The following is a 15,175-nucleotide window of genomic DNA, read 5'->3' on the forward strand; positions in this document are numbered from 1 at the left end:
TATCTGCAACATGTTCAGTGACAAAACTCTGTCCCACTTCAGGGAAATCTTAGAGATGCCAGAAACAGACCTCTGGACAGTTATTTTGTGAGACAGGGGTCCAGTGACTCTCAAGCTGGTCCTAGTGGCATTAAAAGAGAAAGAAGGGAAGTAACCCCAGAGAAGGCTTTGCTACCTAAAGTCTTTATGGAGGGGGATTTCCCTTCCAAACACTAACTCCTCCCTCTTTCCTCTTCCCTATCTTCCAGAAGTCAGCATTAGCCTTCAATAAAGGTATGTAATACTTATATAATTGTTAAAAAAATTATTTTTTTGTGAATATTTTTGTTTGGAACGAATTAATTTTATTTCCATTAATTCTTATGGGAAATATTAATTCAGTTATCAGCCATTTCGGTTATCAGCCGACCTACTGGAATGGATTACGGCCGATAACCGAGGGTCCACTGAATATTCCCTTCCCTTTCTGTAGCTACACTAGGACTATAACAGAGTAGATAGTCTAGGACTACAATAGAGTAGATTTAGTCTAGGACTACAGTAGAGTAACGAGACTTAGTCTAGGACTACAGTTGTGACTAGATTTAGTCGAGAACTACACTAGAGCAACTAGACTTAGTCGAGGACTACAATGGAGTCAGTAGGCTTAGTCTAGGACTACAGTAAAGTGAGCAAATCTAGTCTAGGACTACAGTAGAGTGAGCAAATCTAGTCTAGGGCTACAGTAGACTTACCCTGGCTCGTTCGTTCAGTCGCCGTTCAAAGCGTGGAGTCTGTCCACCAATCAGCGCGAAGTAGCACTCCTGTGGAATACAAGTGTACTGAGAACATGTACTAAACTCCTCTGGTACTGTAACATCCTCACTTTACCTTTAGAGTACATTGTACTACCCTCCTCCAGTGCCCACTCATCCTTCAGAGTACATTGTACTACCAACCTCCAGTACTCATCCTTAAGAGTACATTGTGCTACCCACCTCAAGTACTCATCCTTCAGAGTACACTGTACTACCCTCCTCCAGTACTCACTCATCCTTCAGAGTACATTGTACTACCAACCTCCAGTACTCATCCTTAAGAGTACATTGTGCTACCCACCTCAAGTACTCATCCTTCAGAGTACACTGTACTACCCTCCTCCAGTACTCACTCATCCTTCAGAGTACATAATGTACTACCAACCTCCAGTACTCATCCTTAAGAGTACATTGTGCTACCCACCTCCAGTACTCATCCTTCAGAGTACATTGTACTACCTTCCAGTACTCACTCATCCTTGAGTACACTGTACAGGTCTCCCTCAACATTCGCGAGGGTTAGGGGATCAAGAGCCTCGCGAATGTTGAAAAACCGTGAATGTTTGGTGCCCCAATATATTGTAGGGAAATATATTACAATACTGCTTCCTTAACTTGTTGAACCATGAATAATCATAAAATACATGAAAACGTCGTAAATTGTACTAAATATATACATGTTATGCTTTAATAATGTATGTTATTTAATAACATGTATGTTAATAACATGTATGTTAATAACATGTATGTTAATAACATGTATGTTAATAACATGTATGTTAATAACATGTATGTTATTAAATACCACAGACCACCACTGCCTCCACCACTGCCTCCACCACTGCCTCCACCACTGCCTCCACCACTGCCTCCACCACTGCCTCCACCACAGACTCCACCAATGCCTCCACCACTGCCTCCACCACTGGGAGTCCCTACTACCCTCCCCCCGACCCCCACAACTGGCAGCCAGCCCTCCCACCACTCAGTGTGGTGAGTGTTTTGTTTGTTCATTATTTGCTATTAAACTACAGTATAAATAATGTAAACCCATTCATGACTGCATATTGGAATGGCTATTAGGAAAGGTATTAGACGGTGACATCATGTGTTTACTCTTGAACACTGCAAAGAATCGAACATTTCTGCTATTGCTAATAATAACAATAGTAATAACAATAATAATAATAATAATAATAATAATAATAATAATAATAATAATAATAAATACGATATAATTGAAGAAGGAAATTGTACAAAAATACGAGGGAGTGGTTGACACATCGTCAGTGTGACTTTGTTTATGCTGGAGTGAACATTAGTCTCCGTGCTCTTCCAAACATTTCACAATAATTCAGCGGTTGAGGCAGTGATAGAGGCAGTGATAGAGGCAGTGGTAGAGGCAGTGGTATTTAATAACATATATGTTATAAATAATAATAGTACATATTATTAATAACATGTATTATTATTAACATGTATGTTATTAAATACCATTGCCTCAATCACTGCCTCAACCACTCCAGTCACACTCAATCTACAAGCACCAAACACAATGAATTATTGTGAAATGTTTGGAAGAGCACGGAGACTAATGTTCACTCCAGCATAAACAAAGTCACACTGACGATGTGTCAACCACTCCCTCGTATTTTTGTACAATTTCCTTCTTCAATTATATCGTATTTATTATTATTATTATTATTATTATTACTATTGTTATTATTATTATTACTATTGTTATTATTAGCAATAGCAGAAATGTTTAATTCTTTGCTGTGTTCAAGAGTAAACACATGATGTCACCGTCTAATACCTGTCCTAATAGCCATTCCAATATGCAGTCATGAATGGGTTTACATTATTTATACTGTAGTTTAATAGCAAATAATGAACAAACAAAACACTCACCACACTGAGTGGTGGGAGGGCTGGCTGCCAGTTGTGGGGGTGGGGGGGTGGGTAGTAGGGACTCGCAGGTGGCGGGAAACTTAAATATGATTTGGCGGCTGGGAATTTGGTGGCTGGGAATTTGGTGGCTGGGAATTTGGTGGCTGGGAATTTGGTGGCTGGGAATTTGGTGGCTGGGAATTTGGTGGCTGGGAATTTGGTGGCTGGGAATTTGGCGGCTGGGAATTTGGTGGCTGGGAATTTAGCAGTTGGGAATTCGCGAATGTGTGAAGCCCGTGAAAGTTGAAAATGTGAATGTTGAGGGAGACCTGTACTACCCACCTCCAGTACTCATCCTTCAGAGTACATTGTACTACCCACCTCCAGTACTCAGCCTTCAGAGTACATTGTAGTACCCACCTTAGCGACTTCGGATAAGTTGTCCACTTTGAGCCGTGTTGGCTGCGGTGTTGGTGGTGTCGTAGATGCCGCTTGTGCCGCAGCGGCGCCGCCTGCATTAGCACTACTTGCGACCCATGGTGGCAGGATCGCCATGACCGTCTCCAGCTGTGCGCCCAGCGCCGTGTGTGCTGCCAGGAGCAACGTGCAGATGGTGCGGTGGGTTGCACGTGCCTGTGCTAGCCGCCATGATGCACCGCTGCCACCACCACCACCACCACCGCCACATTTGATGGTGTTGTTCTGCGGGGAGATATACTAATGAAGTTACAGTGAATGTAGAACCGTGCTCTGCGATGCACTACACTATGTTGCATTGCGGTACACTGCACTACACTACGATGCGCTGTGCTATGCTTCAGTACACAGCTATGTGCTACGCTGTGATGCTCTATAGTGTGGTGCACTACTCTGAGCTACACTACACTGCACACGGTTCTGTATTCACTGTAATTTCTTTACTTATTGTACTCTTTACTGTACTCAGTACATCAATTTTACGTACAGATTTTGATGGTAGAAATGTGCATATGAAAGAGCACACACAATGTACACAATATCTAGAGAGGGTTTCAAGGGTCAACACCCCCGCAGCCCGGTCTGAGACCAGGCCTCATGATGGATAAGGGTCTGATCACCAGGCTGTTACTGCTGGCCGCACACAAGTTGACGTATGAACCACAGCCCAGCTGATCAGGTACTGAATTTAGGTGCCTGACCAGTGCCTTCTTGAAGACAGCCAGAGGTCTATTGGTAATCCCCCTTATGTATGCTGGGAGGCAGTTGAACAGTCTTGGGCCCCTGACACTTATTGTGTTGTCTCAGTGTACTCATAGCGCCCCTGCTTTTCACTGGGGGAATGTTACATCTCCTGCCGAGTCTTTTGCTTTCATAGGGAGTGATTTTCGTGTGCAAGTTTGGTACTAATCCCTCTAGGATTTTCCAAGTGTATATTATCACACATCTCTTTCGCCTGCATTCCAGGGAATACAAATCAAGGGACCTCAGCCGTTCCCAGTAATTTAGGTGCTTTATGGTACTTATGTGTACCGTGAAAGTTCTATGTACATTCTCCAGATCAGCAATTTCCCCTGCCTTGAAAGGGGCAGTATTCTAGCCTAGAGAGAACAAACAATTTGAAGAGAATCGTCATGGGATTGGCATCCCTAGTTTTGAAGGTTCTCATTATCCATCCTGTCATTTTTCTAGCAGATGAGGTAGATACATGTTGTGGTCTTTGAAGGTCAGATCCTCTGACATTATCACTCCCAGGTCCTTCAGATTAGTTTTTCACTCTATTGTGTGGTTAGAATTTGTTGTATACCCTGAAACAGTTTTAATTTTCCCAAGTTTTCCATATTAGAGTAATTGAAATTTCTCATCATTGAACTTCATATTGTTTTCTGCGGGCCATACAAAGATTTGTTTGATGTTCGCCTGGAGCCTGGCAGTGTCTGCGATGGATGACACCGTCATGGTAAATGTGTCAGATATAAGGATGAGGAACAGGGTGGGAGCGAGTACTGTGCCTTGTGGAACACTGGGAGCGAGTACTGTACCTTGTGGAACACTGGGAGCGAGTACTGTACCTTGTGGAACACTGGGAGCGAGTACTGTACCTTGTGGAACACTGGGAGCGAGTACAGTGCCTTGTGGAACACTGGGAGCGAGTACTGTGCCTTGTGGAACACTGGGAGCCAGTACTGTACCTTGTGGAACACTGGGAGCGAGTACTGTGCCTTGTGGAACACTGGGAGCCAGTACTGTACCTTGTGGAACACTGGGAGCCAGTACTGTACCTTGTGGAACACTGGGAGCCAGTACTGTGCCTTGTGGAACACTGGGAGCCAGTACTGTGCCTTGTCGAACACTGGGAGCGAGTACTGTGCCTTGTGGAACACTGGGAGCCAGTACTGTACCTTGTGGAACACTGGGAGCCAGTACTGTGCCTTGTGGAACACTGGGAGCGAGTACTGTACCTTGTGGAACACTGGGAGCCAGTACTGTGCCTTGTGGAACACTGGGAGCCAGTACTGTGCCTTGTGGAACACTGGGAGCCAGTACTGTGCCTTGTGGAACACTGGGAGCAAGTACTGTGCCTTGTGGAACACTGGGAGCGAGTACTGTGCCTTGTGGAACACTGGGAGCCAGTACTGTGCCTTGTGGAACACTGCAAGCGAGTACTGTGCCTTGTGGAAAACTGGGAGCCAGTACTGTGCCTTGTGGAACACTGGGAGCGAGTACTGTGCCTTGTGGAACACTGGGAGCGAGTACTGTACCTTGTGGAACACTGGGAGCGAGTACTGTACCTTGTGGAACACTGGGAGCGAGTACTGTACCTTGTGGAACACTGGGAGCCAGTACTGTGCTTTGTGGAACACTGGGAGCGAGTACTGTACCTTGTGGAACACTGGGAGCCAGTACTGTGCCTTGTGGAACACTGGGAGCCAGTACTGTGCCTTGTGGAACACTGGGAGCCAGTACTGTGCCTTGTGGAACACTGGGAGCGAGTACTGTGCCTTGTGGAACACTGGGAGCGAGTACTGTGCCTTGTGGAACACTGGGAGCGAGTACTGTGCCTTGTGGAACACTGAGAGCGAGTACTGTGCCTTGTGGAACACTGGGAGCGAGTACTGTACCTTGTGGAACACTGGGAGCCAGTACTGTACCTTGTGGAACACTGGGAGCGAGTACTGTACCTTGTGGAACACTGGGAGCCAGTACTGTGCCTTGTGGAACACTGGGAGCCAGTACTGTGCCTTGTGGAACACTGGGAGCGAGTACTGTACCTTGTGGATCACTGGGAGCGAGTACTGTGCCTTGTGGAACACTGGGAGCCAGTACTGTACCTTGTGGAACACTGGGAGCGAGTACTGTGCCTTGTGGAACACTGGGAGCCAGTACTGTGCCTTGTGGAACACTGGGAGCGAGTACTGTGCCTTGTGGAACACTGGGAGTAAGTACTGTACCTTGTGGAACACTGGGAGCAGTACTGTGCCTTGTGGAACACTGGGAGAGAGTACTGTGCCTTGTGGAACACTGGGAGCCAGTACTGTGCCTTGTGGAACAGAGCTTTTCACTGTAGCTGCCTCAGGCTTTATTATATTTACTATTACACTTTGTGTTCTATTTGTCAGGAAGTTATACATCCATCTACCAGCTTTTCCTGTATCACGCATTTTGTGCACTATTACACCATGGTTATGTGCATCAAAGGCTTTTGCAAAGTCTGTGTATACTATATCTGCAATTTGTTTATCCTCTACAACATCCAGGACCTTGTCATAGTGGTCCAGTAGTTGGGACAGACAGAAGCAACCTGTTCTAAACCCATGTTGTCCTGGGTTGTGTAACTGATGGGTATGTAGATGGGTGGTGATCTAAATTCTTAGGACCCTTTCAAAGATTTTTATGATATGGGATGTTAGTGCTATCAGTCTGTACTTCTTTGCTGTTGCTTTACTGCCCCCTTTGTGGAGTGGGGCTATGTCTGTTGTTTTTAGTGGGACGACCCCCGTGTCCATGCTCCCTCTCCATAGGATGGTAAAAGCTCGTGATAGGGGCTTCTTGCAGTTCTTGATGAACACGGAGTTCCCACAACATATTCAACCATTGTCAGTTTGGGTTCAGACCAAAAAAAAAGTACTAATGATGCTATTATTCATATGCTTGAACTAATATACTCTGCACTTAAGAAAAATTAATTTCCTCTGGGACTGTTCATAGATTTATGAAAAGCTTCTGATACAGTTGACCTGTTGCACCTAAAACTTGAACATTACGGGGTCAGAGGACACTCTCTCGATTACCTAAAATCTTATCTTAGCAACAGAACCCAGTATGTATACACAAATGGAGCTAACTCCACTACACAACCTGTTCTTGTTGGAGTCCCCCAGGGTAGTGTTCTTGTTGGAGTCCCCCAGGGTAGTGTTCTTGTTGGAGTCCCACAGGGGAGCGTTCTTGGCCCATTTCTCTTTCTCATTTACATCAATGACCTCCCAAATGCATCTAATCTCCTTAAACCCATTTTATTTGCAGATGACACAACTTATGTCTTTTCTCACCCAAACCCAACCATACTAACAGACACAGTAAATGCTGAACTGCTAAAAATAATTACTTGGATGATTACTAACAAACTTAGTCTCAATATAGACAAAACCTACTTCATGCTTTTTGGACACAGAGCTTCAAATGTACAGCTAAACATATTGATAAATGGTTCACCCATTTCTAGAAACACAGAAGGCAAATTTCTAGGTCTCCACCTTGACTGCAGCCTCAAGTTTCAGACACACGCACATATACAGCAAATTTCCAAGAAAGTCTCCAAAATAGTAGGCATCCTTTCAAAGGTATGGTACTATGTACCCCAATCAGCTCTTCTAGCTTTGTACCACTCTCTCGTTTACCCTTACCTCACCTAAGGTATTTGTGCATGTAACCCAACCACAGCAAATCACCTTAAGCCTTTAACCCTTTTGGGGTTTCGGCTGTACTAGTATGGCTTACGCACCAGGGTTTTTGACACATATATTCTAGCGCCCTCAAATCTAGCAAGAGAAAGCTGGTAGGCCTACATATGAAAGAATGGATCTATGTGGTCAGTGTGCACAGTGTAAGGAAAATCCTGCAGCACACAGTGCGTAATGAGAAAAAAAAAACTTTGACAGTGTTTTTGGTTTAAAACAGCGACTTTGCACTGTATTTTCGTATGGTATTTATGGTTGTATTCTAGTTTTCTTGGTCTTATTTTATAGAATGGAAGACATATTACAGAAATTGAGATGATTTTTATTGGTTTCACAATGAAAAGTACCTTAAAATTGAGCTCGAAGTAGCAGAAATGTTCGATTTGTGCCAAAGTTCAAAAGTAAACAAATCATGCCACGCGTCCAATACACATCAACTGGCGAGTTTAATATTCTTTCACAAGTGCACTGGTATTATTTATACCATTTCTACACTAATACAGTAGTCTACATAACAGTAAATCTTCTATTTTTTGTGAGAATAAAAATTCAAAGTGGAAAGCAAAAGAAATGTAAGAGGGGCCTTGAGACGTGACTAATGAACAGAGGAAATGTTATTTTAGTGCCAGGAATGTCTTTCTTGTTTATTCTGGACCCTATTTGGAAATTGGCATCTTTTGAAATTTGTGTGAAATTGGCAAAATTGCTAAATTCTGACCACTGTATTAGATAGTTGATATTGGTAAATGGGTGGTTTCTTGTACTCTTTCGATAGAAAAAACAGAGCTCTAGCGAAATAGTTATGATTTTTGTCGACTAGTACACTGGAATTGGCCAAAAATAGGGCTCAAAGTGGGCAAAATCGCCGATGCGTAAACATTGTTGAGACTGCTAAGTTCACAAGAGCATAATTCCGTAAGCTTTCCATCAAATTTCATACTTTTGGTGTCATTATGATTGGGAAAAGATTCTCTATCTTTTCATAAGAATAAATATTTTTTTTTTTTTAAATTTTGGCGACCCTGAAAACAAGTCTCTGAGAGGGCCTGGTGACCCTCAAAGGGTTAATAACCCAGCAAAAAACTGCAGTGCAATTGATTACTAACTCCTGAATTAGACAACACACTCCACCACTTTTCAAGTCTTAACTTACTTAATATACAAAGCATCCACACTTATTATTGTGCCTGCTACATACACAGAACACTATACACAAATAACCCGCACATAAAAGAGAGAAGCTTACGACGACGTTTCGATCCGACTTGGACCATTGTCAAAGTCACACTAACCAGAAGTGGAGCAGGACGGCTATATATAGGCAGGAAGAGGTGGAGGCGGCGGCGGCGGCGGCGGCGGCGGCGGCGGCGGCGGCGGCGGCGGCAGCGGCAGCGGCAGCAGCAGGAGGAGGAGGAGGGTATATAATACCGACATGATGAAATTAAGACACATGCGCAACACCCGGGCATCCCTATTGTAGACGTTTCGCCATCCAGCCAGCCACTGGATGGCGAAACGTCCACAACAAAGACAACCAGACGCCACACATGTGATTTAATTTCATCAGTAGTTGTAGTAGCAGTAGTAGTAGAAGAGGTAGTAGTAGTGGTAGAAGTGGGAAATAAGGAGGACGAGCCAGTCAAATACAAAGGAAGGGGAGCACTGCAAGAGAGCTAGGTGCCCACTGAGGAAGAGCAAGCGCACAGAGGTGCGTGAAAGGGGAAGTGGGAAATAAATGAAGAAGGAACAGAAACACGAGACAGAAGAGAGAAAGGCAACCCAGAGGAGAAAAGGAAAGAGGAAAGGGGAAGAGGGAGAAGAAGAAAAAGAAAAAGAAAAAATGAGGAGTCAGGTTAAGTCACGGGTGTTCTGAAGTTTGGAGCATTTTACAATGTAGTGGGAGAGGAATGCATCTACAGAGACGAAACCAGGGCTAAGGTTCATACAAGGAAAGTTGTGTATTAGAGAGGATTCAACTAGACGGCGACTGTTCGAGTTGGAAGTAGGGAAGACAGTTTTAGCAGAAGACCAGTCAATAGGATGGCTATGATCTCTGACGTGACAGAAAAGAGCATTGTTAGTGTCGGCAAGCCTAACACTATTTTTGTGCTCCTTAAGTCTGTCAGAAAGAGATCGGCCAGTTTCTCCGAAGTATTGAAGAGGGCAGGAGGAGCAAGAAATAGAGTAGACACCAGGAACATCTGTAGAGGGAGGAGAGGTATGAACGAGATTAGTGCAAAGAGTGTTAGTCTGGCGGAAGGTAAGCTTGATGTCTGAGGGACGGAGAGAATTGTTGAGATTAGAAAGACCGGAAATGTAGGGAAGGCAGAGGATAGAAGAGTTCCCAGGAGTAGATAGTTTGGGAGAGAAGAAATTGCGATTAGCACGTGAGAGGGCAGAGTCTATGAAATGGGAAGGTGATTCTTAGAAAACAGACTAACAAGAGCAGGAAGGAGAGCGCCGCGAAAAGTGGACAAGTCAGGAAGATTACGGGAGAGAGATTGACGAAAGGAATCAAAAGAGCTAATCAGGGCAATACCAGCGTGAGGAGTAGGCGAAGTGGCAAAGGAAAGACCAAAACCAAGAAGTTCAAGCTCTCCTTCCTGCTCTTGTTAGTCTGTTTTCTAAGAATCACCACCTTCCACGCCGTTACCAACTTGCCCTTTCTTCTCTTAAATCCAACACTAACATTGTCATACTATCTTCTGACAAAGGTAATTCAGTAGTTATCCTTGATCGCGAGGATTACCTTCGTAAAGCTGATGTCTTGCTCTCTGACTCACGTACCTACACTCCTTTCGTTTCCAACCCTCTTGATCGCATCAAGAGAACTTTCAAAAAACTAAGGACTCTTTCCGACCTCTGTCCTCCTAACTTTGACCTTGTTCAACGGTTTCGTGTCATCTGTCCCTCTCTTCCCTATTTCTACGGCCTTCCCAAAACTCATAAACCTGATATTCCTCTTCGTCCTATCATATCCTCTAGAGGTTCTGTCTCTTATTCTCTTGCTTCTTGGCTGGCCAAAACCCTCACTCCCTTTCTTGGTACTTTTTCTCCTGCCCACCTCCGTCACTCTCAAGACTTCATTGAACGGGTTCGCTCTCTCACAACCTGTAAGATGCTTAGTCTTGACGTTGAGTCCCTCTTCACCAATGTCCCTCTTGATGATGTCCTTGATTTCCTTAGAGAGAAGGTCCATGAAGGGTTTCTTCATCTCCCTATACCTACTGATGTCTTTCTTGATCTTATCTGCCTCTGTGTGGACTCTAACTCCTTTTCCTTCCAAGGGAAATATTATTCTCAAACCTTCGGTGTCGCTATGGGCTCTCCTCTCTCTCCTGTCCTTGCTAATCTTTACACGGAATACTTCGAGACTGTTCTTCCTACCCTCGATGTGCAACCTTCACTCTGGCTCCGCTATGTGGATGACATCTTTGCTCTGTGGCCTCATGACTCCAGTCTCTTCCAACCTTTTCTTGAAGCTCTTAATAATCTTGCCCCTTCCATTAAGTTTAAAGCTGAATGGGAATCTAATTCCTTGCTTCCTTTCCTTGATGTCCATGTCCACCGCTCAGATACAGGTTTTTCCTTTTCCGTTTACCGAAAACCTATGCACAGTGGCATGTACATTCACTACTTTTTCTATCATGCTTCCCCTGTCAAGAAAAGTGCTCTTATCTCCCTCTTTCTCCGTGCCCTCCGCATCTGTGATCCTCAGTTCCTTCCAGCAGAAATTTCCACCCTTCATAATTCGTTTTCCCGTCTTGGCTACCCTTCCCATTTCATAGACTCTGCCCTCTCACGTGCTAAATGCAACTTCTTCTCTCCCAAACTCTCTACTCCTGGGAACTCTTCTATCCTCTGCCTTCCCTACATTTCCGGTCTTTCTAATCTCAACAATTCTCTCCGTCCCTCAGACATCAAGCTTACCTTCCGCCAGACTAACACTCTTCGCACTAATCTCATTCATACCTCTCCTCCCTCTACAGATGTTCCTGGTGTCTACTCTATTTCTTGCTCCTCCTGCCCTCTTCAATACTTTGGAGAAACTGGCCGATCTCTTTCTGACAGACTTAAGGAGCAAAAAAAATAGTGTTAGGCTTGCCGACACTAACAATGCTCTTTTCTGTCACGTCAGAGATCATAGCCATCCTATTGACTGGTCTTCTGCTAAAACTGTCTTCCCTACTTCCAACTCGAACAGTCGCCATCTAGTTGAATCCTCTCTAATACACAACTTTCCTTGTATGAACCTTAGCCCTGGCTTCGTCTCTGTAGATGCATTCCTCTCCCACTACATTGTAAAATGCTCCAAACTTCAGAACACCCGTGACTTAACCTGACTCCTCATTTTTTCTTTTTCTTTTTCTTCTTCTCCCTCTTCCCCTTTCCTCTTTCCTTTTCTCCTCTGGGTTGTCTTTCTCTCTTCTATCTCGTGTTTCTGTTCCTTCTTCATTTATTTCCCACTTCCCCTTTCACGCACCTCAGTGCGCTTGCTCTTCCTCTGTGGGCATCTAGCTCTCTTGCAGTGCTCCCCTTCCTTTGTATTTGACTGGCTCGTCTTCCTTATTTCCCACTTCTACCACTACCACTACTACTACCTCTTCTACTACTACAACTACTGATGAAATTAAGACATGTGTGGCATCTGGCTGTCTTTGTTGTGGACGTTTCGCCATCCAGTGGCTGGCTGGATGGCGAAACGTCTACAATAGGGATGCCCGGGTGTTGCGCATGTGTCTTAATTTCATCATGTCGGTATTATATACCATTCTTGTACTACTACTACTACTCTACTACTACCTCCACCTCTTCCTGCCTATATATAGCCGTCCTGCTCCACTTCTGGTTAGTGTGACTTTGTCATTGGTCCAAGTCGGACCGAAACGTCGTCGTAAGCTTCTCTCTTTTATGTGCAGGTTATTTGTGTATCGTTTCATAGTGGCACGGTATACTGTGCCAGTTTTTCAGTTATACTAATGACAATTGAAAAATGCTATACTGCAAAACATTGGAAAATAAAGAATATCCGCTAGGAATTTTTATTGACCTAAGAAAAGCTTTTGACACAGGTCACGGCATCCTACTCCACAAACTTGACCATTATGACATAAGAGGCCATGCACAAGCATATTTCAAATCCTACCTTACTAATAGGTATCAGTGTGTCACCAATAAAGATACAGCCTCATCAACACGGCCACTTGATACTGGAGTTCCGCAGGGAAGTTTCCTTGGTCCCCTGCTCTTTCTCATTTACATCAGTGATCTTCCAAACGTATCCCAACACCTGAAACCCATTCTCTTTGCTGGCGACACGACTTATGTCATCTCTCACCCTAATCTTGCCACCCTCAACACCATTGTTAATGAGGAGCTGCTCAAAATATCAACTTGGATGACAGCCAATAAACTTACGCTTAACACTGACAAAACCTACTATATTATGTTTGGTAGCAGAGCAGGTGTTACGCAAATTAACATTAAGATCGACAGCACTCTAATTGCCAGACATAATGAGGGCAAATTCCTAGGCCTATACCTCGACAACAACCTGAATTTCAGCACCCATATCCAACACACATCAAAACAAGTATCCAAAACAGTTGGGATCCTCTCCAAGATACGATACTACGTGCTGCAAAATACCCTTCTCACACTACACCATTCACTCATTTTATCCATACCTCACCTATGCTATTTGTGCTTAGGGATCAACTGCAGCAACACACCTAAAGCCAATAATAACTCAACAAAAAGTTGCAGTAAGAATAATCACTAAATCCCATCCCCCCCAACACACCCCCCAACAATTCATAGATCTAAACTTACTCCCTGTTCAGAACATCCACACTTACTACTGTGCAATCTGCATCTACAGGACCTTAAAATCCAATATTAACCTTGACCTAAAATGCTTTCTTGATAGTTGTGACAGGACCCACAGGCATTGCACCAGACAAACATCTCTATGACATTCTCCGTGTCCGACTAAACCTTTACAAAAATTCAATGTATGTCAAAGGGCCTAAAATTTGGAACACCCTACCTGAAAGCTCTAGAACTGCAGACACATTCATCACTTTCAAAACTACCGTTAGACAACATCTTATCTCCCTGATACACTCTGACAACTAACTGCATGAAAACCACCTGGTGGTTCACACACTCACTCACTCACCCATTTGACTATAAACACAGAAATACTAATCTTAATCATAAAATAATGAATCCCAACTAGTCATAAGTTTGCCTGTGATACTCCAATATAGAACCTGTGTATTGTGCCAAAACAAAAGCATTCACATTGCTAAACTCACAAACTAGCCTTAATACCAACTCACTCCATAATCTTTAATAATTTAGAGTTAAGAATTAATCTAAGTCTGCTCGAAATGCCTAACCATGCTAGGTGTTCTAGTGGCCCCCTCTGTAATTAGTATTTTATTACATGTAAACCATACAATAACAAAATCTGTAAACCCCGCATTGTAATCCTTATAGAGAATAAACTTTGATTTGATTTGATTTAAACTCTCCTCTCAAACTCCTCCTTGATAACTATAACAGAACACACAACCCTAATATGAAACACAGATCACTCTTCGATATCCCTGGTGTTCATCTCTCCGTATGCAAAAATGCTATGCACGTCAAAGGCCCGAAGATCTGTAATTCACTGCCAGAACACGCTAAAGGACACCTGTCTGCAAATTACCTTATCACCTAAAATTAACAAGACAAACTGTACGTAATCACTACCAGTTTCTCAAAAGTTACTTATATTATGATAATAAATACTCAACCATTTACTACTTCCAAACTGACATGTCTATTTTTCCATTGTTTTAAATAGGAGTAGATTGTAATACACAACACCATAATGTAAATTGTTGCATTGTAATACGAAATTTCATTGTTTTAAATAGTACTAAACTGTAATACATCATATTGTAAATTGTTGTAAATTGTAATACTGTAATCTTTATTAACTAATTCAATAATGTGATAAGTCTCTACCAGACTTATTAAAACCATGTAGTATTACCTGATAGAATATACAATTCTACTGTACTCACTGTAACTCATCTAATGACCATATGAACTATGTATTATTGCCTTACTAATCTTAAGTTAATCTTAAGAGGGGCTTTTGGCATGTACACCCAACTATTATATTCCTCTATACAACCATGTAATTTGCCAAAATAAATATCTTTATCTTTATTATGAGTCTGGGCCTGGGGCAGAGTGCATGGTCATGTCATTTATTGCCTTTTCAAAGTCTTGTGTTGTTAGGATAATATCAGAAATGTTTGAAATGAGCAGATTTTGAGTCTGAGTCATAAAAATTCATTTATATTGTTGACCCTTAGCCTGGTTAATGGCTGACTGAACACTGAGTCATATTAGGACTTTAGTGTCTCTTTCTAGCTTACATCTTCTCTTTCTTAACCCTTAAACTGTCCAAACGTAGATCTACGTCCACGTGCGGGGGGGCTCCGAACATAGATCTACGTTTTTTTTTTATATGCTTTCAAATGGGGAAAATCA

General features: G+C 43.1%; 2 protein-coding genes across 2 annotated transcripts in view; one reads left to right on the forward strand and one right to left on the reverse strand.

Moving 5' to 3' along the window:
• Window positions 1-15,175, forward strand: part of LOC128699286 (uncharacterized) — a 221,848-nt gene that overhangs the window by 108,293 nt on the left and 98,380 nt on the right. The gene's annotated exons all lie outside the window — the stretch shown is intronic.
• Window positions 1-15,175, reverse strand: part of LOC128701055 (serine/arginine repetitive matrix protein 5-like) — a 53,460-nt gene that overhangs the window by 11,306 nt on the left and 26,979 nt on the right. Inside the window, exons 5-6 of the mRNA XM_070098174.1 lie at window positions 3,108-3,389; window positions 735-803 (exon numbers count right to left, since the gene is read on the reverse strand). Of these exons, the coding sequence (XP_069954275.1) occupies window positions 735-803; window positions 3,108-3,389 (351 nt within the window). The remainder of the gene's footprint in view (window positions 1-734; window positions 804-3,107; window positions 3,390-15,175) is intronic.

This window comes from Cherax quadricarinatus, chromosome 61 (genome assembly GCF_038502225.1).
Source record: "Cherax quadricarinatus isolate ZL_2023a chromosome 61, ASM3850222v1, whole genome shotgun sequence".
NCBI classification, from domain to species: domain Eukaryota; kingdom Metazoa; phylum Arthropoda; class Malacostraca; order Decapoda; family Parastacidae; genus Cherax; species Cherax quadricarinatus.